The sequence below is a fragment of the Martes martes genome, assembly GCF_963455335.1.
Source record: "Martes martes genome assembly, chromosome: 4".
Lineage (NCBI taxonomy): Eukaryota > Metazoa > Chordata > Mammalia > Carnivora > Mustelidae > Martes > Martes martes.
The window spans coordinates 168263645-168288283 of NC_137891.1; the positions used below are offsets into that span (position 1 = coordinate 168263645).

The 24639-nt window shown below is 41.9% G+C and overlaps 2 protein-coding genes across 2 annotated transcripts in view; one reads left to right on the plus strand and one right to left on the minus strand.

Moving 5' to 3' along the window:
• The window catches only part of ZCCHC17 (zinc finger CCHC-type containing 17), a 54645-nt gene extending 30476 nt beyond the window's left edge, over positions 1–24169 (minus strand). Inside the window, exons 1-3 of the mRNA XM_080803137.1 lie at positions 24060–24169; positions 14975–15095; positions 7237–7294 (exon numbers count right to left, since the gene is read on the minus strand). Of these exons, the coding sequence (XP_080659263.1) occupies positions 7237–7294; positions 14975–15040 (124 nt within the window). The 5' untranslated portion in view covers positions 15041–15095; positions 24060–24169. The remainder of the gene's footprint in view (positions 1–7236; positions 7295–14974; positions 15096–24059) is intronic.
• Positions 24170–24344: 175 nt separating this feature from the next.
• Positions 24345–24639, plus strand: part of SNRNP40 (small nuclear ribonucleoprotein U5 subunit 40) — a 35916-nt gene continuing 35621 nt past the window's right edge. Inside the window, exon 1 of the mRNA XM_080802475.1 lies at positions 24345–24522. Within this exon, the coding sequence (XP_080658601.1) occupies positions 24379–24522 (144 nt within the window). The 5' untranslated portion in view covers positions 24345–24378. The remainder of the gene's footprint in view (positions 24523–24639) is intronic.

Consider the following 24639-nt stretch of genomic DNA (forward strand, 5'->3'; position numbering starts at 1 on the left):
ATAGGTTTCCAGTCCACAAATTTAATGGACTATCACTTCCTCTTGGAGTAGATAGATAGAATGATATAACTGGATTTCAGTCTCCTAAATTATAATTTCTTTCCAATCCCGTTTCTCTGGAATCACACCCAGATTATCTTGTCACCAACTTGAGTGCTCTCATCTCTTTAGTCACAGATATATAGGCAATTACCTGGCATATATCTATCTATGGCTAATCCCATACTCTGTATGGGGGATTCATTACCAGCTGCATTCTCAGAGGACAGTCTATATTCTTGGGAGGTATTTCACCACCAGCCACATAAACCACCCAGAATTGGATTAAGTGGATATGGTAGAGGACACGAAATAACACATTTGAGGCCCCCTTAACTCTGTGCTGGATACCTCATTAAATACAGAACATCCACCCATTCATTTAATCCTTGTATCAACCCTGTGATGTAGGTTCACATGAGGAAATACTATAGATGTTAAATACATTGTGCAAGATTACAAAGCTAATTAAGAACTGCAATTCGAATATGAGTCTGTAGGGTCTTCTACAACATATTGATATTTCTCCATTTTTTCTTTTTTATTGATCTATGTTTTCATTTAAAAAAAAAAAGGTCTCATCTATAAGAAGTAGAAACACATCTAATTCTGCTCCAGCATAAGCTCCAAAATGAACAGAAACAACGAAAATGCTTTGCTTGTCCGTCTACATGGAAGGGAGCTCTTCAGAGCAGTTTGTGCCTGGATTTCTGACATGAAGCCATAAATGCCCAAAGGGCATATCAAGTCCATCATCATGTTCAGTAAACCCAACATGACACTTAAACAGACTGAATCCCATCTGAGTGTCTGCTGGTAAAAGAAATTTTGACAACGTGGAAAGAGCTAGCATCTCAATCACTATATATTAAAAAAAAATAAAAAAACAGAAGTAGCCTATTTATTGTTCGCTTAAAAATATTCTCTCAAATGTGTTGTTCAACCTCAATTTCTTTCACAACTCCCACTGACTACAAAGAGTTTCTAAAAATTAAACGATTAGAGCTACAGCCCAAAAATGTCAAAATAAAAGGTCCCCTTTATCTTTGGGGGAATCTGAATTCCCTTTCTAGAATCTTCAAATAAGTTATCGCCAATCCATGGTGTATGACAATAATGTAAGTCCACAAGTTAAAGTGCTTTCACACCCTTTATCTTGTTGCAATTATAGGTTCATTCAAATAGTTATTAAATATCCATAATATTATAAGCAAAATGGGTTCAAGGACAAATAAGACATGATCCTGCCAATCAAGAAACTCGAAAATAAACACATTAGTCCCATTTCACAGATAAGGAAACTGAGGCTCAAGTCCGAAGCAACTGGAAGTCAAAAGCCAATAACAGGCAGAGCTGTTACTTTTTTTGTCATTTTTTAAAAAGATTTTATTTATTTATTTGACAGACAGAGATCACAGGTAGGCAGAGAGGCAGGCAGAGAGAGAGGAGGAAGCAGGTTCCCCGCTGAGCAGAGAGCCCAATGTGGGGCTCGATCCCAGGACCCTGGGATTAGGACCCGAGCTGAAGGCAGAGGCTTTAACCCACTGAGCCACCCAGGCGCCCCTAGATTTATTCATTTAATAAAATGTCCTGAATACTCACTATTCCTCAAGTACTGTTCTAGGCCCCAACATTTCATAGCTCAGTGGATAACTGCAACTTCACTTATACTACTACACTGCATTGTAATTTGTTCATATCTCTAGCATATGAACAATTCGAGAGCAGCAGGGACTATTTTCTTATCTCTGTGTTCCCACCTAACATAGTGACCAGATAATAGAATTCAATAATTATTTGCTAAACTGAATTAACTGCTAAAAATATTTGAGCTACAGGGTGCCTGGGTGGCTCAGTCAGTAAAGTGTGTGATTCTTGATCTCAGCTCAGGGCTTGATCTTGGCCTTTGTGTTGGGCTCCATGAAGTAAAAATATTTGAGCTTCTACCATAAGCAAGACACCTTGAAAGTATAACATTGAACAGTCTCTCATCCCAAAATTTCACGTGCTGGTAGGGCAGAGGATACTTGAGAAAAAAAATAAGAACTTCACAGAAGACTGCAGTGACACTATGGTAGTCACTAGCCATGTTGCTGTTTTAAGTTTAAATTAAAATAAATGAAGTTAAAAGTCAGTGGCTACATTATTGGATAGCGCAGATGTGCTATAATACAAAAATATATTTGGTCTTTGTCCCTGGTTCCTACACAGCCTGTACACATCTCCTATAACTCTTGGAATCTCTCCTGTGATAGGATAGTCTTTTGTTATTCATATGCCCCTTCTGAGCACACCAGTTTGTGCTAATGAGGTGACTTAGGGTAGGGCCCCTAGGTGTCTTTGGATGGGCCAAGTCTCCAGAAAATCAAATGAGAGGGTGGGAACTTTCAGCCCCACTGGTCTCCAGGAAAGAGGGCAAGGGGCTAGAGATTAAGCTCTATAAAAACTCTTGAACAATGAGATTCAGAGCGCTTCCAGGTTAGTGAAAACGTCAGATTGTTGGGAGGGTGGTGTGCCAGAGAAGACATATAAGCTTGGAGTACACCCACCACCCATACCTTGCCATTCTAGCAAATTAAGAAACTTGAGGATGGGGTCGTGGGAACCCTTGCTTCATAGCCCACCAGTCAGAAGTACAAGTGGCTCAGGACTTATGACCAGCATCTGAAGCAGAGGCAGTCTTGTGAGTCTGAGCCCTTTAACTTGTGGTATCTGACAGTTACTCCAGCTAGATAGTGTCAGAATTGAATTAAGACACCTGCTACTGGAATCTGGAGAACTGGTTAGTGTCAGAAAACACACTGGAACAGATATAGAACATTTCCATCATCATAGATGGTTCTATAAGACACCACTATAGATGGGGGGAAATCTAGTTTAGATCTGAACACTAGGAAGGGGTCTTCAACTCAGTAATGGTAAAAGTTCTGAGAATAGAAGGCAGAGAAAAACAACTCAAGAGTCTCCTTTCCTGAATCAAAATGTTAAAATCTGGAGACCAGAATTATTTTATAGCTCAATCCTTTTGGCATGGAACTTAATGATCTTCCCCCTTCGAGAGCAGAGAAGCCAAAATACAACTGTTCAAGTTATACAGTAAACCCACAGAAAAGCCCAGGATTAGAGAGTTCCCACCTAATTACTTGGCTTCCTGAGCTCTCCCTCTGAGGCTTGTCTCACCAGCTGTCAGACTAACAGATCACTTGTAAGGAGGAAGCTACAGTCAGAGGCATCCCCTGACAGGGCATGGACATGAGTGAGTGGAAGACTGACTGCTAAGAGGTGGCAGGTCTTTCATCTCCATACAGTCCCCAAAGTGCCACATAAATGCACAAGCAAGGATGGGACTTTCAAGTACTGGGAGCTACGGCAAGTACACCAAGAAAATCTGTCTTCAGACCAGAAAAGGTACATGTCTAGAGGGGCAGGGATGAGTTCCCTCCCATTAAATCCAAACAACAGAAAATGAGAAATTTTCTTTTTTTTTTTTTTTTTTTTTAAAGATTTTATTTATTTATTTGACAGACAGAGATCACAAGTAGACAGAGAGGCAGGCGGAGAGAGAGGGAAGCAGGCTCCCTGCCGAGCAGAGAGCCCGATGCGGGACTCGATCCCAGGACCCTGAGATCATGACCTGAGCCGAAGGCAGCGGCTTAACCCACTGAGCCACCCAGGCGCCCAAAATGAGAAATTTTCTAATAGATTGCTACTGCTAGCTTGGAAACTACTGGTGAGCCCTTTCTAATCAAGATGCAATTTGTGGCACAGTAGTCTCTAAGGCTGGAAGCAGGGCTTTATTATCGAAAGATCAGCAGTTGGACTTATTTTAAAGGAAAAATTTTGTTTTAAAAAACTGCCCAAAGAAGAAGTCCCTATTCCATGTCCATGTCTCCCCTAGCAAACTGAACACTCCAGAGGTGACCCCTGTCAACAGTTTGTTGAGTACGCTTCTTAGGCTTTCTTCTAAGCATACGTAGTAATTCCAAAACTACATAGGCTAATGTACACATGCTTTAAAATGTAGGTAGGGACGGGATGCCTGGGTGGCTCAGTCAGTTAGGCATCTGCCTTCGGCTCAGGTCATGATCCCAGAGTCCTGGGATCAAGCAAGTCTCTGAACATGCAGCCTGCTTCTCCCTCTGCCTGCCTGTCCCCCTGCTTATGATCTCTCTCAGTCTCTGACAAATAAATAAATAAAATCTTTAAACAAAATTTTTTAAAAATGTATACAGGGAGGGTAGGGTGGGTCACGTTCTTCAAACTCTGCTGCAACATGCTTTTTCATCTTACCTTGTGCATCTTTCCATTTCAGTAAGTTGGGATGTACCACCCATTTCATCAATTCTAAGCGGCACATTCCTGCCCTCACTTTACCATCTCTGAAATAAAAATGCTTCCTACAATCAGCGCTATCTTACAAAGGCTCTCAGTAAGGCAGCAGTGTAGGGGGAGTTTTCAGAGATCCTTTCTGGTAAAATGAAGAAGGCAGGGGCGCCTGGGTGGCTCAGTTGTTAAGCATCTGCCTTCTGCTCAGGTCATGACCCCCAGGTCCTGGAATCTAGCCCCGCAGGCATGCATTGTGCTTCCTGCTCAGCAGGGAACCTGCTTCTCCCTCTCCCACTCCCCATGCTCATGTTCCCTCTTTCACTATCTCTCTGTCAAATAAATAAATAAAATCTTAAATAAATAAGTAAATAAAATGAAATGAAGAAGGCACCAGCATCAAAGTATCATGCTTCTTATCATCTGCATAGTTCACTGCATAAATGTACATAATTTATCTAAGTCTATGCTACAAACTAAATCTGCTAAAAGACTACTGGATTAAAGAAGAAGCATATTAAAAATGTGAATAGGCATTGCCAAAATATACAATAATTTATGTTCCCAAAAGTAAGTAAAACTATTACTGGAAATACCTATTTCCAAAATTTGTTATTAATAGTAATTTTTGCTAAGTTTTTACGTGAATTCCAGTTAGTTAACATACAAGGTAACAGCAATGTCTTTAGCATTTGTTAATCTCAAAAATCTTACGAGTGTTTTAAATCACTTTAAAAAACCATTTTGAGATAATTTTAGATTCACATGTAGTCAAAAGAAATAATGCAGGGAAATCCCGGGTACCCTTTACCCAGTTTAACTGTAACAGTAAGTATCGCACTTCTGGTGTTCTCTGAGCTGTTCCAGCAAATTATCAGAACGAGGGGGTGGGGTGGGTGGTGTGGGAACATTCAAATGTGTAGCCAAGTCTGACAGAAGTGTGGGTAATCTGGGGACTTGATGCTTGTAACTGGTGTCTGAAGTGAGAGCAGTCTTGTAGAACGCAGCCCTGAAGTCTGTGGAGTAAGGGAGGGCTCTGGGCAGTTAGAGTCAAAATTGAACTGAACTGTAGGATACCCAGCTGGTGTCAGAGAATCAAAGAACTAGAGAACTGGTTAATTACCCGCCACATTCTGCAATGGCAATAAACACCTGCACTACTGACACTTTCCACAGCAGAAAAGATCCTAGAGAACATGCTGAGTGAAGAAGTCAGTCAAAAAGACATGTTGTATGATTCCACTTAATAAGAAATGCCCAGATGAGGCAAACATATAAAGACAGAAGACAGACTGCTGGCTGCCTAAGGTTTGGGCAGGCGGGATGGTAATTTGGAGTGACTGCTAATAGGTACAGAGTTTCTCTTTGAGCGTGATGAAAATGTTCTCACATTAGACTGTAGTGATGGTTGCAAAACTGTGAATATACAAAAAACCCACTGATTTGTACCTTTGGGTGAAATGCATGGTATATGAATTACTTCTCAATGAAACTGCAAAAAAAAAAAAACCAAAAACAGGATGTTACACAAAAGGAATCAGGAATCATAAGGTATGCAACCTTCTGGGATTAGCTTTTTTCACTCAACATAATTCTCTGGAGACTGAGCCAGATTGCTGCATACATCCATGTTTCATTTCATTTCACTTTACTGCCAAGTAGTGTTCATTGCATAGTGTACCACAGTGTAAGTTAGTCTTGTTTTTTTTTTTAAAGATTTGTTTATTTTAGAGAGCAAGAGAGAGAGCATGCACAAAGCAGGGAGGGGTAGAGGGAGAGAGAGAGAGAGAATCCCAGCAGGCTTCACCCTGAGCATGGAGTTGGACATGGGGCTCAATCCCATGACCCTGAGATCATGACCCAAGCCAAAACTAAGAGTCAGACGCCTAACCAACTGAGCCACCCAGGCGCCCCATATGTTAATTTTAAATCAATCTGGAGAATGAGCATCTTTTAAGACATTTATCAATCAATTGTTATTCTTTCTCCTATGAATTCTTTCCATATTCTTGGCCCCTTTTCCTACTTTGCCCTTTTTTATTAGTCTTCTGTCATGTGTCCTACAAATTTTTTCCCAATATAACTTTGCTTATGATTTTTAAAATAAAATGTTTTACTTTTATGAAGTCAAATATTCCATATTTTTTCTAATATCCTTGTAGTTTTATTTTTTGCATTAACATCTTCAATAAATCCTTAATTTATTATAGCACAAGGAATAAGCAAGTTGAGATTTTGGATCTACTAGCACTGCGATATGGTAAAAAGCCTATGGGCTAAGAATTAGGAGGCTCAGGTTCTAGACCTAGCTACGCCATTACCTAGCTAAATCACTCTGAGCAGGCCACCAGTCTATAGAACCTGTCTTTTCTATTTAACACAATTATTTTAAGAAACAAATAAGATTATAGATATTAAGGGGATTCTCAAGAAATATTCAACTAATGTCTATCACTTTAAAAAGAAAAATTAAAGCATAATACATATAATATATTCATATTGGTTACGAAACTATTCCCATTCCCTGTGCCATATACTAGAAAATCCACATCAGCATCAGAGAGGGAATAGACTGCCCTACCCCAAATTCTAAGACCAAAGAGGTCAAGCGCATTGCCTAGGGTCACAGGTGAAAGTTAGACAAGAGCTGGTTCCAGAAGTAACTACACCCAGCCCCAGACCAAGTCAGAGAGCATCATTCTTCTGAGTTGAGACCAACAAAAACATGGACTGTCATCATTTGTCTATATCCATATCTCTACACTAAAGACAAAAACCAAAGTACTGTCTGAAAAAGAGTCTATAATCAGGATGTGGAGGGGTGACAAAAGACAGTGGAATGGAAGGACTGAATTTCAAGTGACAGGTTCCCACCTTGCTTCCGACAGCCTGGGATTTTGATGAAGGCTCCATAGTCTGTCACCATAGCAACCTATAAAGACCAAAAAAAAAAAAAAAAAAGAAAAGAAAAGAAAGAAAGAAAAAAAAGAAAAAGAATCAATGTCACACAAATGAGAATCTCTCTTCCATAGCGTTTAACCTAGTCTCCCTGAATTTCTCCTTGGCACTGACTATTGCAGAGCTCCCTAAAACTATGTTCTGTCAAATATTCTTTCTGTTCTTTTTGAAATTTAGACTGGCAGGTATGTGTGAACACATGAAACACACTGCTGAGATTGGAGTGTTGTCAGATGGTATGACAAAATCTAGGGATGTCCAAATCCCACATGTACTGAAATCCCCAAAAGGAGATATTTGAAGAAAAGGAACACACAGCAGAAAATCTGATAATAAAGTTATACTTTCTATTAGCTGGGGCTGAGATCCCCAATCCCAATACATGACTTTAATAATTTGGGATGGATTATATAGGACAGCCCTTTTTCCTAAACTTCAAGTCAAAACTGACGATATAGCCTGCTCTATTTAACTCCAAACCAGTCTTAGATTTTACAAGACAACTACAGAAAATACCAATACAGATATCTGACAGAACCTAAAAAGATGTAATTAGAGAGAAAAAGAGTTGTCCCTGAGTATTTGTGGAGATGCCCTAAGATGGAGAAGTTAGAGGCTTGATGGGTCTATGTAACAGGCAATAGTAATGAAAGGCCCGGAACCCCTGCCAGATAAAACATTATCCCAAACTCTATCTCTGCCTCTCATCCATCCTCTAGCCCACCCCCAACCCAGGGATTGGGATTAAAACTGTCACTAAATTCCATATTTATCACTAAATTCATTATTATTTATAAAGTATTCAATATAATCTTACAGACATAAGCCTTATTTTTTCAGTGACTTTAATTAGTTGTTTCATCTCAGGTACTCACTCTATCAGCTTCACTATAACTAAGAGAAGGTGAGTGAATAGGACAAGTTAAGCCCCACTGCACTGCTGTTCACTAATATACATTGACTACTCACTATGTGTAAAATGCTGTTCAAACTGCTTTTCTTTTCTTTCTTTCTTTATTTATTTTTATTGACAGACAGAGATCACAAGTAGGCAGAGAGGCAGGCAGAGAGAGATGGGAAGCAGGCTCCCCGCTGAGCAGAGAGCCCGATCTAGGGCTTGATCCCAGGACCCTAGGATCATGACCTGAGCCGAAGGCAGAGGCTTTAACCCACTGAGCCACCCAGGCACCCCTCAAGGTGCTTTTCTTTTATATACTCCTCGTGATACCATATGATATTGGTACTGTTATTGTTCTTATTTGATGACAAACTGATGGACAGACTAAACAACTTACCCAAAGCTCAAAGCTAGCCAGCAGCAAAGCCGAGATCCAAACCCAGTGAGTCTTAACTACACTAGAAGTGTTCATAAGTTCCCTTGAACTATAAAATTCTAACACAGGGGCTAATGGGTGGCTCAGTAGGTTAAGCCTCTGCCTTCGGCTCAGGTCATGATCTCAGGGTCCTGGGATCCAGCCCTGCATCGGGCTCTCTGCTCAGCGGGGAGCCTGCTTTCCCCTCTCTCTCTCTGCCTACTTTGATCTCTCTGTGTGTCAAATAAATAAATAAAAATCTTTAATAAAATAAATAAATAAATAAAATTGTAACACAGAAGCAATGTGACATTTGACATTTTATCTGCTCCTGGGAAGGATCTTCAGAAGTATACATGGTAGGGCCCATGCTACAGATGAGGTGGAATAGTATAGCTTTAGAAAGAGCACAGGCTTTGGAGTGAAAGATGTGGCTTCTAATCCAGCTCTGCCACTCCTTAGCTGTGAGAAGTTGAACACAGCTTGCCTTTCAGGGCCTAAGTATCCAAGTACAGTCACTTTCCTCCAACAGATAACAAATGATGCACACAAAGTGCCTCACAGTGATACCTGGCACCTAAAGTACATTCAATAAATTGTGGCTTTTTTAAAAAAAAGATTTTTTAAATTTATGACAGAGAGAGACAGCAAGAGAGGGAACACAAGCAGGGGGAGCAGCAGGAAAAAGGAGAGCAGGTTTCCCACTGAGCAGGGAGCCCGATATGGGGCTCGATCCCAGGATGCTGGGATCAAGACTTGAGCTGAAGGTAGACATGTAACAACTGAGCCACCCAGGCACCCCAAATTGTGGCATTTTAATAATTTACAGTTCGAGACACTAATGCACAAAAAAAGGTTAGTGACTAATGGAAACACAATCAATTTAGACACAAGGCACAGAACCTAGATCCACTGATGCCTAGTCCAGTGCCTCTCACTCCACCAAATATCATTACTTATCTCAATGTTAGGATGGAAAGAAACAAAAACTTCCATTTGCCTCATATTTTTAAATGAACACTTGAAATAACTCTATGATACAGCATTAATGGGTTAAGAACCAAAAGCTTGGGGCGCCTGGGTGGCTCAGTGGGTTAAAGCCTCTGCCTTTGGCTCAGGTCATGATCTCAGGGTCCTGGGATTGAGCCCCGCATCGGGCTCTCTGCTCGGCGGGGAGCCTGCTTCCTCCCCTCTCTCTCTCTGCCTGCCTCTCTGCCTACTTGTAATCTCACTCTCTGTCAAATAAATAAATAAAATCTTTAAAAAAAAAAAAAAAGAACCAAAAGCTTTTTTTTTTTTTTTAAGATTTTATTTATTTGAGAGAGTGCACATGAGCGGGAGGAGGGGTGGAGAGAGGAGAAGCAGACTACCCGCTGAGCACAGAGCCAGGAGAGGGACTCGATCCCAGGATCCTGAGATCATGACCTGAGCAAAAGTTAGACACCTAAATGACTGAGCCAACCAGGTGTCCCAAGAACCAAAAGTCCTCTTTTATACTGATGAATATGTTATAGTGGGGTAGGGACCAGACAGTCCCAAAGAAACAGTACAATGAGGCAGATACTAGTACTTAAAATCAAGGTAAGGTGGAACTAGAGGAAAGTTGTCAGAGATTAGCTGGTGTGATCCTATCATGCTTCAAATGAGGAAAGGAAGACCAGAGACACAAAGTACCCAAGTTCACAAAGCAAGTTGTTTTCTGCAAAACAGGGGCTATATGGATACAGACAAGACTGAAACTTTTTTTTTAAGTTTTTAAAAAAAGTTTATTTACTTGAGAGAGAGAGAGAGAGAGCATGACAGGGGAGAGGGTCAGAGGGAGAAGCAGCCTCCCTGCTAAGCAGGAAGCCTGATGCAGGACTTGATCCTGGGACTCCAGGACCATGACCTGAACCGAAGGCAGTCACTTAACCAACTGAGCCACCCAGGCACCCTAGATTGTAAATTTTTAATTATAATAAAAGCAAATCCCTTCTTTCTGGACCAACTAAAGGCTTTTGCTCGTAAACTTTTTTTTTTTAAGAGAGAGAAAGATAGAGAACACACGCATGCACGCATGTATGCAAGAAGTGAGGAAAAGAGGAGAGAGAGAAAGAATCCCAAGCTGGCTCCACACCCAGCACAGAGCCCAGTTGGGGCTAGATCCCATGACCCGGAGACCATGACCTGAGCCAAAATCAAGAGTTGGCCACCCAAATGACTAAGCCACCCAGGCGCCTCAGCTTTTGCTTTAATTTAGTAACTGACTTTTGCTCCACAGATCTAGAAAGATGACTAAGGTGTTTCATACTGCATAACAACATTATTAAGGACAGAGTTATCTAACAAACTTAAAAGAACCATCTGGAATTTGGAGCCCAACTCACTTTGCTGCTGTAAATTAAGACCATCTCACTTTTCAATCCTGAACTCCAGTGTCACATTATGATATTCTGAGGAAATTTCATTAACAGACCTTAATTTGGCCTCTCCCAAAAGGAAAAGTTAATGTGCTCCAGAATGGATGCACTCAACTGTTTAGTCAGGAAAAGGCATTCTTGCCTATTTCCAGTACCAGGTGTTTCCATCACTGTGTCTCCTAGGGTGCAGTCAGAGTTGAAATTAACAGAATGGCACCTGCTATAGATGATCACACAGTCTGCCTGGTGTCCCAAGAATAATTAGTCAAATAACTCAGGGGAAAAAATTCAGTAATTACATCAACTGAACTCAGGGCTCAGGTAAAATGAATCTATCATCTTTGGAGTAGAGGCTGCATTGGCCTTAAAAGTAGTTACCCCATAATGTGAAGGAGCAACTTGAGGCTCAGAGACCTGTATTACTTGTCCAAAGTCACAAAGGTGGAAAGTAGCAAGAACAGAAGTCTTTTTACTTCTAGTTCAATGCCATTTCCACCTCAGTGACACCAAACTTCCCTAAGCATTTCTTTGGCTATGGCTGGGCTGAGCCAAATCCCAACTCACACTGCTACGCTTATACCTGCAACCACACTTCATCAACTCCAACACCAAGATAACCTCTCAGAGGATGAGAGAAGGATGAATACTGGCTTCTCACTTATTCAGTCACTGGGCTCCCCAGCCCTGCTGAGCCTGCTAAGAGAAGAACTCCTAGGTTATGGTCTATATCACCAGTTTCTTCACGGCAGACTGGTCCAAAGAGGTTTGGGTTCAATTTTATTCAAACATTTGCTGAGCACTGGGGTGCCTGGGTGGCTCAGTGGGTTAAGCCTCTGCCTTCAGCTCAGGTCATGATCTCAGGGTCCTGGGATTGAGCCCCGCATCGGGCTCTTTGCTCAGCAGGGAGCCTGCTTCCCCCCCCCCTTTCTCTCTGCCTGCCTCTCTGCCTACTTGTGATCTCTATCAAAAAAATAAATAAAATCTTTAAAAAAAAAATTTGCTGAGCACTTACATGCAAGATATCATGTTAGGTACTGTGAAATAAAAACACTTAAAAAAATGTCCAGCCTATTTTTAAATAAATTTGATGTAGTTACCAAGATATATGAGACAACCATGGCCCTTCCTCTCCAGTAACTCATACTCTAGTGGAGGAGACAAACACACACACAAGTAATAATTATACAAGACAGACTGTGATAAATGCTGTTACTGAGAGCCAAATGACTGTGGAACAACTAGACTGACTATCGACCCTCTTTCTATATCTCAGTTAGAAGAGTTCTCCTAAGGTTCTTTTGGTTCCTCCATGCATTTTTGATAAGTTGGACACCCCAGGAGCAGTTTAGCAGAAAGCAGACTTGGAGAAAGGACTTGGTTTAAAATCCCATTTGGGGGCACCTGGGTGGCTCTGTCGGTTGGGCGTCTGACTCTTGGTTTCAGCTCAGGTCATGATCTCAGTGTTGTGAGATCAGCCTCTACACTCAGCAGGGGGTCTGCTTCCCCTCTCCCTGCAACCTTTCTCCCACTCTCCTTCTTTCTCTCTCTCCAAAATAAATATATATATCTTTTTAAAAAATAAATAAAATCAAATCCCAATTTTGTTATTTATTAACCACTGGGCAATTAATTAACTTTTGAGAGGAGTTTCCTTATCCATAAACGAGGGTAATAATTTTTTGGAGAGTCAATGACACAGAATGTATAAAAGTACTAACATATGTGATGCTGACAAATTTTTTTGAATTTTAATGTAACTGAGTCTTCTTTGAAATATCAGGTACTCATTAAATATCTGTGGATGAATATTCTGAAAAATAGTTTCTTCTTTTTGATATATCAAGCAACTTCTCTCTCCTAATTCCAGTCATTTCTAAACCATCATTTTTCAAAATGTGCTCCTGAAATACTAAGCTAGAACTACTAAGTTCTCCCCAAACATTACACTAGACCATCCATCCTTAAAAGTAACATATAAAACCTACACTAATTCAAGTCCCACTTCATTTAAGCAGCTGTCGGGCAAGAGTCACTTCAGAAATCTGAGTCAGTCTGTGAAGGGCACAGCACTCTTCTTTGCCTTCTGTGCAACACCTGACAAACAAACTTCATCATCAGGAAAATCAATTTCATCTCTAGTGCTACCCACTTCCCCTTCTGAGCCCTGGTACCTCACTGATCTCTGGGAATACCACAGGCCTTAAAGAAAAAAGACAAAGGCTCTGAAGAGCAGAAGTGTTTACTATTTGCTAGAACGTTATTATCCTTTGTATCTTAACTTTACAAGCTGGGACTGACTTAACAGAAGTCAAGAGCCACAATTATCTATAGCCACCTGACAGACACAAAGTCTGCCCTCAAAGACCTCCTATTATCAGAAGATGAAACTCTGTCAACCATAAAGCAAGTATGAACAACCATAAAGCAAGTAAGAATGATACTGTTAAAATATTGCTTTGGGGCACCTGGGTGGCTCAGTGGGTTAAAGCCTCTGCCTTCAGCTCAGGTCATGATCTCAGGGTCCTGGGATCGAGCCCCGCATCGGACTCTCTGCTCAGTGGGGAGCCTGCTTCCTCCTCTCTCTCTCTGCCTACTTGTGATCTCTATCTGTCAAATAAATAAATAAAAATCTTTTAAAAAAAATATTGCTTTGAGAGGAGGAAGATAATGTTAATGAATTCCTACTCTATCTCAGGCATTGTTTTTATAGATGATAACTTATTTAACCATCATAGCAATCCTATGGAAGAAATGATTATCTCCATTTAACAAATGAGAAGACCAAGACTCGAAGAGAGTAGGGGTAGTCGTAAGAATCACAAAGTAAAAGCACTAAGACAGGAATCCAGGTTTTGCATGCTCTCCAAATACAATGCCTTCTTCTTCAAAGGCTGATCATTCAGTCACCAAAGATGTAACGGGCACCTGTTATTTTCTACCCAACTAGCTGGGACTGAGAGCTACAACTGCAAACAAAACACACAGGGGTCTGTCCTCATGGAGTTTAGTGTCTTATGAGAAAGACAGATATTACACAAGTACACAAATATAGGGTGAGCTTATTTATTTATGGTGAGGAAAATATCTCTGAGGAGACCTTAAACATGAAAAGAAGTTAGTAGGAGAGTGGGGTAGTTGGATACAGCATGTACAAAAGTCCTGAGAAGGAAGCAAGCTTAGAATGCTCAGAGTGGTAAGGAAGCCAGTGTGGCTGGTATGCGAGTAGAAGAGAACAAAACCACACAGTCAGGGTAGGCAGAGGCCAAGTCCAGATTAAAGAGGGACTACAATAGGCATAGAGACCCCAGTGGCCAAAGAAGAAATGGAGAACATGAATTAATGGGGTGCCACAGAGATAAAGAAGTATACATTCAAGAGATATATCTGGGAGGAAGCAATAGTACAACTTGCTGATGGTCTGGAGGGAGAGAGAAAATCAAGATCGAATCAAGAGGAGAAATGAAGGATGATGTCCAGACATTCAGCATAGGTACCTGAAAGGACAGTGGTTCCATGTGATGAGATGGAAAAGACTAAAAGAAAAGATCCGGTTAGAAAATAAAAAATTCAGGGGCACCTGGCTGGCTCAGGCAGTGAAGCATCTGCCTCTTGATCTCGGGGTGAGTCTGAGCCACATGTTAGGTGTAGAGATTATTTAAAAAAATAAATTTCTGTTAAAAGAAAGAAAGCAAGAAAAAATTCAGTTTAAAACATTAATTAGACATGCTGTGAGGTACCCAAATGAAGATATCAAGTATGCAGTTAGGAGTCTGGAACTTAGAGGAGGTACAAATAGGAGCCAGATGTTCCACTAGTCCTTCCTGTTTGAACTGCGATGCCCCACATATTCTCAAGCGGACAGAAGCTCCAAACCCAGCTGCTTTTCACCCCCCAACTATGCTTAACACAAATAGTAAGTTTTTAAGGCCAAAAAGAATATACCTCTCCTTGGAAAATAGTGTAGAGAGCCGGCAAGTTCTCCATGGTCTCGGGTCTTCCTGAATTCATCCTTAATGTTCTATGGCTCCTCCATTTCTCTTCTGCTGAAGCTAATTCAAGTGTCCTATCACAAAGAAATAAGACAGACAACATGCAAAAGACATCTGCATTAAAGAAGAAATGTGTACATAATCCACTGCTAGTCTCTACAGAATAATGGCATTAGATTTAACAACAGGAGCTTTCATCCACGTCTCTTTTGCCCACAGTCATCAAGAGGAGTTGTGGAAACTTGGATCCTTTTTTTCCCAATTAATACTTACCCAAGGCCATTAGTCTGTTTTGTTTTGTTTTTTTTCTAATCGCTATTGTTACTATTCTTTTGTCAAAGGAAGGCTTTGAGATGTGTGTGTGTGAAGCTGAATTTTTAAAAAGGGAATAATGGTAATAAGAGGTAACACTTACCAAGAATGTCTAGGTACTGTGCTAAGCACCAGACAGCTAATATCTCATTAATCCTCAAAACTCTCAAGCTGTACGTTGTATTCTTTTTTTTTTTTTAAGATTTTATTTATTTACTTGACAGGGATCACAAATAGGCAGAGAGGCAGGCAGAGAGAGAGGAGGAAGCAGGCTCCCCACTGAGCAGAAAGGCAGATGTGGGGCTCAATCCCAGGACCCCGGGATCATGACCTGAGCCGAAGGCAGAGGCTTTAACCCACTGAGCCACCCAGGTGCCCCTGTAGGTTGTATTCTTATATAAATGAGAAGACCAAGGCTTTCAGAGATCAAATAACTAGGTCTACGTCAAAAAGCTAGGAAATAGTGGAATCTAACTCTGGCTGACACCAGGGTCCCTGCTTTGAACTACTATGCTAAGTGTTAATCTGAAGTAACTTCCAAAAGAGAGAACAGCTTACTTTTTTCCTCATAAAATTAAAAATACACATGCTCATTTTAAAAGTCCAGACAATAATACATTCATAATAGGGGCACCTGGGTGGCTCAGCGGGTTAAGTCTCTGCCTTCAGCTCAGGTCATGATCTCAGGGTCCTGGGATCGAGCCCCGCATCGGGCTCTCTGCTCAGCAGGAAGCCTGCTTCCCCCTCTCTCCTTGCCTGCTGCTCTGCCTACTTGTGATCGATCTCTCTCTCTCTCTCTCTGTCAAATAAATAAATAAAATCTTAAAAATAATAATAATAATACACTCATAATAAAGAAAAAATCATCCATAATTCAATTTTATTTATATTCTTTAAAACCTTTCACATACAGGCTTTTTAATGGAATCATAAAATTATTAATCGTTATTTAACAGCCATTTTCTTATATATTTTAATAATCCATACACATGCACATACACCTTTTTTATTTTTTTTTTTTAATTTTTTATTTATTTATTTATTTGTTAGAGAGAGAGAGCGAACGAGCACAGGCAGACAGAGTGGTAGGCAGAGGCAGAGGGAGAAGCAGGCTCCCCGCCGAGCAAGGAGCCCGATGTGGGACTCGATCCCAGGACGCTGGGATCATGACCTGAGCTGAAGGCAGCCGCTTAACCAACTGAGCCACCCAGGCGTCCCACATACACCTTTTTTAAATTTAATTTTAGAGGAGAGGGCATGCAGGCACACAAGGGGGAGAGACAGAGAGAAGAGTCTTAAACAGACTGCAATGAGTGTGGAGCCCATTGTGGGGCTCGATGTCACAACCCTGAGAATACCACCTGTGTCGAAACTAAGAGTTGGACGCTTAACTAAATGCACCACCCAGGTGCCCCTACACCTCTTTTTTTAGTGCCCACATAATAATCCATTCTTGGATGCACCAAATTTACTTTACTATTTATGAATCATGTTAAAATGCAGACTGCAATTCAGTAAGTCTGATGTGGTGCCTGAGATTGTACATTTCCACAAGCTCCTGGATGATCCTGATGCTGCCTGAGTAGCGAGTCTTACCACTTTGGAGTTTAAAGGGACGTTATGGATATTCTTGCTCAGTCTCCTGTTTTAAACAGAGAGGGAACTTGCAGTCTAGTGGCTCTTAACCATGCCACTTTACCCTGCTGGATAAATCACTGCTACACGAAGATAAATCTAATGGTACTGCCCTTGGGTCTCTTTTTCCTCCCAAATACACTTCCTGACAATAAGACTTGAAACTCTGTTTTCCTTAGATTTTCATAACCAAATACTTTCTTCTCTCCTCAACCCCCTCACATTCATATGATGACTTCGGGTCCAAGTTTTGCAAAGTCTTCCTGATCTACAGGACCATCCATTAATCGAACTGTCTCACTTAAAACAGAAATGAGAGAAAATCCTATCAGTCTTCCAAATCCTGGTCCTAGTATCATCCCCAGGTTCCTACATCCTTCTCCTTGAGTTCTGTAAGACAACCTCGTATCCTTACAATAAACTTGTGCTTTTCTGCTTATATCAGCCACAGATGGTTTTTATTACTTTACTAATAGAACATAGAATGGAGGCAGATTTGTCAGTTCTTGAGAAATGGCTGATAAACAGGTTAAATCCATGTATCACAGCCCGGTTAGATCCTGTTTCTTCCACTTCCCAGCTATGCAGGCTCATCTCCAATCTTTCCCTTCCTCTGACTAGCATTTCTCACCTCACATCCTAGAATAAAGGTTATTGACCTAAAGCCAGTGGCTCTATCAAGAGACCTTAATTCCTCCATCTCTCGGAACACTAGTGAAGTATAGAATCCATACAGTGAGGTATAGAATCCATACAGGCATCAGCAGTTAAGACACCTAAATTGAGCTCAAACGTCTTAGTCGATCACCTGTTCCTTCTACACAGAGGTCATGGGAAGAGCAACAAAAGTAGAAAAAATCTTAAGTTGATTCTTACAGATTTCTGCTGTGGTAAGTGTATGACCACGTAACTTAAAAAGCTCTCCTATTGACTCCTTCTATAGAACACTACCCTAAGAAACCCTGCGCAATTCTTCAGGAAAGAAAGCAGTATACATTACTGAGGGAAATCCTGAAATATAACAGTAACAGGTTTACAATTTCACGAAAGCAGAGGGCTGCCATTTTTAAAAAATGGAACTTAAAATTTTCTTTCAAATTACATTCTGTAGAAACCTAGAGTTCTGGGGACACCTGGGTGGCTCAGCTGGTTAAATGTCTGCCTTCAGCTCAGATCACGATCCCAGGTCCTGGGATCAAGCCCCGAACCAGCCTCCCTGCTCAGTGGAGAGTCTGCTTCTCTCTCTCCCTCTCCCTGTGTATGTGCTCATGCTCTTGCTTTCTCTCTCACCCTCTCAAATAACTAAAATCTTAGGGGGAAAACAAAAGTAAGAAAGAAACTAGAGTTTGATGGTGGTTATTCAGAAGCTCCTCAGTTAATCCGAGGTTGTTTTTTATTTTTTTAAGATTTATTTATTTGAGGGGCGCCTGGGAGGCTCAGTGGATTAAGCCTCTGCCTTCAGCTCAGGTCATGATCCAGGGTCCTGGGATTGAGCTCCACATCGGGGTCTCTGCTCAGCAGGGAGCCTGCTTCCCCCTCTCTCTCTGCCTGCCTCTCTGCCTACTTGTGATCTCTCTCTGTCAAATAAATAAATAAAATCTTTTTAAAAAACAAACATTGAGATACATATAGTCCAGTCAAATAGGACCACATCTGTAGACGTCAAAGAGCAAGTAAACTGATAAAGATCGAGGTACATCATTTGGAGCTGCTTTGCAATAATTCTAGAAACAGAATATCTTCCGCAAGTGCTTCGTTTTCCTTGAATGTTTTAAACAATAATAGAATATGTAGGAATGCAACATGGACCCAATTACTAGCCACCCACTTCCCAAAGCAAGGGACAGAGCAAGAAAAATACACTGTGGAAATGAGAGGTGTAGCAGAGGAATGGTGGCCCCCAGTAAAGGCAGGGCCTATGTTGGGTGAGGAGGAAATTTGCAAAGAAGAGCAACTCAGTGGGGCACCTGGGTGGCTCAGTCATTGAGTGTTTGCCTTCAGCTCAAGTCTTGGCTCAAGTCTTGGGATCAAGCCTGGCGTCAGGCTCCCAGCTCTGTGGGAAGCCTGCTTCTCCCTCTCCCACACCCCCACTTGTGTTCCCTCTCTGGCTGTCTCTCTTTCCATCAAATCTTTAAAAAAAAAAAAAAAAAAAGAGCAACCCACTGGAAAGGAGCAGGGTAATGACAACATCCACATATTGGGCTGTCCAGAATGATGAATCAGTGCCAAGAATGAGAAGCAGGGCCTGGAGAGTAGAGGTAGTAATGCAATATTAACTTTTTGATTATAGTAGTTATATTGTGATTATATAAGAGAAAGTCCTTGTTTATAGGAAAACTAAAGTATTCAGGGATGATGGGGCATCCAGTCAGCAACTTAACTCTCAAATAATTCATTAAAAAATGTTATTTGTACTGTACTTCCACAATTTTGTGATTGTTTAAAAGCTGTTTTTAAAGTGCATGCAACAGAAAAAGAAAAAAACAAAAATCAAAAAAAAAAAACAAAAAACAAAAAAACCCTGTTCTCTCTTCTCTCAAGCAATGAGAAGTGCATAGAACAATTACTAAATCGATAAAATACTTAAAGCACCTTTTGAGCTTCATGTGTCACCTTACTGATCTGGCCATGATTTTTTTGTTGTATTTGTTTCTTTGGATTTAGATTTGTTGTGGTTGCTATAGAACAAAACTAACTAGATAAAACCCTGAGAGTTAAAGGAATTCTAATTTATCTTTAACCTGTGTATAAGAATTGAGAGAATCCGCTGAAAAGTAAAAATACTGGGGTATCAACAAAGACAGAATAATGACTTCAGAGCCTGCATTCTCCACCACTATTCTACACTGCCTCAAAAAGAATATGCAACCCACACCTAAATCTTATAATAATTTCTAATACAAACTAAGTCCCAACATTAGAGATTCCAACGAGGAGTCATCATCAGAAGGGCATCATTCTTGGAGGAGGTAATGATGAGCTGGGTCTGGATTCATTCATCCAAACATGCAACCAAGGACCATTTCTTACTTGGTTTTCTCTTCCCAGTGTCTGGTATACAGTAGGTACTCAAAGTTGTTGTTGTTTTCTTTTTTTTCTTTTTGGATGAGTGAATAGAGCCTCACTATGTGCTAAACACAGGTAGAGAAAAAAGGGAGAAAGCATTCTGCCCTAAAGAATGCAGAGGAAATTAGTTCCACCCAATATATTGGTCAGATGAGAAGGTGGAAGACTGATAGCCAAACTTCCTCCTCTCCACCAAATTACTAGAATGACTATCTTAGATAGAGGATTCTTTCTTTTTGAACTTCAGTCATGGATCAATTAAGAAAATGTCCAAAAGCAGGAAAGAGAAAAAATAGTAAAATGAAACAAAACAAAACCATACACAAAAATGGTCTCATAAAATGTGAAAGCTGAAAAGGAATTATGAAGTTCACTTAGCATGTTATTTTTATTTAACTGAAAATGAGGCTAATAGAGGTCAAGTGACTTGACAAAGGCTGCTTACAGCTAACCATGTTGGCACTAGACCCCATGGCCAGTACTCTATCCCACACTACTGTTACAATCAATAATCCTGGAGGTTCTCCAAGACCTCTGATAACAACAGCTAGTATGTCAGTGTTTATTTGCCATGCATTAACCTAAAAGCTTTACTTGTCTTAACTAACTACAAGTGTGATCAGCGCTAAAATGGTGGCTAGGTTCAGAGTACTGAGAAAACAAGAGAAAGCAAGGGTTTGGAGGACATAGGGAAGTTGAAGAGGTGACAACCAAATAGCATAAATGAAGTCCTGTAGTAGAGAATACTGTTCTTTGACCTCATTAGAACCCTAATCTATTGAACTCTACTTTCTTCCAACCTGTTAGCCCTCTCCAGCTTGGATTCCAGGGCCCATCATTTCAATAATTGGCCTGATTTCCCTTTAACTCCGTGTCTTTACAGCTCACCTTTCTGGCATGAGTGGAGTATAACTGCAGACAACAGAACCCATGCTAGCTAGCTAAGTTAAGCAGAAAAGGAGTTATTGCCAGGTATTATGTGGCTTACAAAATTACTTGAAGGGCTATAGGAGAAGGCTCCCTTAGAACTTACAGAAACAAGTCTTAACTCACAAAATTAGTCTTTGCCATGATCAAGAAAGTTATGGCTATCATTGCAGAAAGTCACTAAACCAGAAAGTTGTTGACTAAAGAAATCCAGTGCCTCTGCTATGATGCTTGCCAGCAAAACTGGATGGCTCTCACCCTTTTTGTCTCCACATCTAACTCAGTTCCAAATTCAATTCTCACCTTAGGTGCAAAGGAGTCTAGGAAATTGCTTTTAGCATCCCAAACTTTTCAGTAAGAGAAGGCACATTAAGAGGTGGAAAGTATGCTGAGCAAGTCAAATCCCCAGTCCTCACTATCCCTGGATATGTCTTCTCCATGCCTGCACTGAACAGCCTAATGTTCCTAGAAAAAAAATATGATCTCCAACCTCAAGTGGGCCTTTTTTAAAGTACATACTACAATTCTATAAAGACACTCTTTGTATTTTTTTCCCCTTTCAAATATTTTATTTATTTGACAGAGACATAGTGAGAGAGGGAACACAAGCAGGGGGAGTGGGAGAGAGAGAGGGAGAGGCAGGATTCCAGCCAAGCAGGGAACCCGAGGTGGGGCTCGACCCCAGGACTCTGGGGTTGCGACCTGAGCCGAAGGCAGATGCCTAACGACTGAGTTACCCAGGTGCCCCTCAAATGGGCCCTTAATTCTGCAAGACAATTCTACGTTTCTCTGGTCTACTCATTCTCCCACAATCTACAATGACTTTCACACTTTCTACAATCTCAAATCTCTGACCTCCTCTCACTCTAAGTATATGATCCCATCACCTGCTTTACAGAAAAAATAAAAGCCATGAGAAAACTCATTTTACCAGTACAAAACACAGAAACAACCTGTGCCTATTGCCTTCATTTTCTTCTTCCTTTCTATTAACTGGAAAAATTTCTTTCATTCCCATCTTCCTAGGATTGCTCTAACTGTACTTTGGATCCCATCCATTCCCATGTTCTCAGAACACTATCAATGACTCGATTTCTCTCTTGCATTTTCAATTTCTCCATCACCCTCTAAATTGGGTCCTTGATGACCTCTCATCTCCCTTAGCTTCCACATCCTCTGCTCTCCTTTACAATCATATGTATGGAAAATACTCTCTAGATTCACTGCCTTCATTTCCTTCTCTGAGTCTTTGCCTCCTATCTGGCTTCTGGTCCCATCACACCAACTCTCATGAAGGACACCATAAGCTCCATGAAGACAAAGCCAACAGACTTTTTTCAATGCTCATGATATTTAAATTCCAGGATTTTCTTTAAATGGGATCAGTTCATGGACATCTTTTTTTGTTTTTTAGGATTTTATTTATTTATTTGAGAGAGAGAGTGTGGAAGAGCACAAGCAGGGGGAGCAGTAGAAGGAGAGGGAGAAGCAGGCTCCCCACCGAGCAGGGAGCCCGATGTGGGACTTGATCCCGGGACCCTGGGATCATGACCCGAGCCGTAGCAGACGCTTAACCATGTGAGCCACCCAGGCACCCCTGAATTCCAGGATTTTCTAACACAGACTATTTCCTGCTGCTGAGACCACATTCTTCTGGTCCTCCACCCTAGCTCTTGTTTCTCTTGTGGACTCCTGTTCCTGTTCTTGGCCATTACATGCTAGGACGACTCAAGGTTCTCTCAGTTGATCTTACCCATACCTATGTCTCAATTATCACCCATCTGCAAATTACTCCCACTTAAATATTTCCCAAAACATCTCTGAGTTCCAAAGCTGTATTTCAAACTGCCTCCTGGATCTCATGAATGACCTCTCCCTTCCCCATCCAAAAAAAGAACTACCCTGTTGCATAAGCCAGAAACCCAGGAGTTATGTTTTATTTCTCTTTCACTCCCTGAATCTAATCCATCACTAAGTTCTACTGATTTTACCTCCTTATCTCTAGACTCTGTCCAGTTCTCTGCAGTTGTACCAACACCTCAGTCCTCATTGCTTATCTCTCTCACCCGAGTGGTCTATCTGCATCTATCTTTCCTCCAACCTGTTTATGCTACTGAGACTGAGGATCAAGCCACCTCTCCCACAACAACAACAACAACAACAACAACAACAAAACGCAGTGGTTTCTCATCCATCTTGAAGTAAAAGTCCTGCACCTCTACCCACCAACAGCTGCAACCTGTAGGAGACTCTCCTCCTTTCCCTCTGTACTGGCCACAGTGGCCTCTTTTTTGCCTTATAGTCATTTTCCCCCAATTCACCACAGAGCCCCTGCATATGCTGCTTTTTATGGAATATTCTGCCTTCCTCCCTTGAACCAAGTAATTAGAATCCTTTCTTCAGGTATCCATTCAGGCATCTTTTCCTCACAGACGCCTTTCTGCTTATTTCAGGCACTCATAGCATCAGGCACGTCTCCTAAGCAGCAGGTCTTTTACAGTTCTTTAGTGAGATCACCGTTTAACAGGTTTGCCCTCACGGACTCAAACCCCTGAGGTCAGGGACCATCTTTGGTTCACAATGTATCCTCAAGGCTCTTTCCAGTACCAGCTGGACGATTAAGGAGAGACCTAGTTCCCAGATATGAATCCAAATTTCTCAAAAGATCGTGCTCTGGAGAAGCAGGGGTCGGATATTCCTCTCATCTCCGTCTCTCTGAGAGGCACAGAGCAGGCCCTAGTCAAAGACTGCACAATCAATGGCAGAAACAAGTCGGCCTCCTCAGCCAGAGGAGAGCCTGGTGGAGCCGGGAGACAAGGCTTTCCTCCCTGGGGGCGTCCGGCACAGGCACAGTGCTGGACAAGGCAAGCGCTGGACGAACAAGACAGCGGTCGAGGGCCTCAGGCGGCCGCAGAGATCCCACGCTCTGCTCCGGCCAAGAAGGGGAACCCAGGCTGCTACGTGCAGGCGCTGGGACCTCGGGGTCCGCCTATGCCCCCTGAAAACCATCAGCTGAAAAGGGCCAGACTCAGGCCACACAACCGAGGTGCCGCCTCCAGATGCCGCAGCCATCCACCCCCGACCTTCCTTCCACTTACTCTGTGTCAGCTCCCGGTCTCCCCGCCGCAGCATTGCGCGAAACGCCAAAACCAGACAGCGCTCCCACCCACAAGACACAGCGCGCCTAGGTGGGACTCCAGCCCCACCCACCAATCCTGGTACCGTACTCTCGTGACGCTAGAAAGATCTGACCAATAAAAGGAGAGCGCTCAGGGGGCGGTGCAGAGGGAAATACTGGAAGGCGATTGGTTTCTCGAAGCCGGAAGTTCTAGGGGAAGAACTAAGTTGGAACCAATCGCGCGCTGCCTGAGTGTGTCGGCGCGGTCAGTGGCGGCGCTGAGGAGAGCGGTTGCCGCCATGATAGAGCAGCAAAAGCGCAAAGGCCCAGAGTTGCCACTGGTTCCAGTCAAGCGGCAGCGGCATGAATTGTTGTTGGGAGCCGCGGGGTCAAGCCCCGGAGCCGGGCAGCAGCCGACGGCGCCCGGCGCTTTGCTGCAAGCGGTAAGTGAAGTAGCAGACAGCCTTCGGCCCTACGCTCATCTTCCTCTCTGAGAGCCTAGCACCCGGTGATCCCGCACTGCGAGGGCGGAACGAGAATAGCTACCTGCAGTTAAAGTA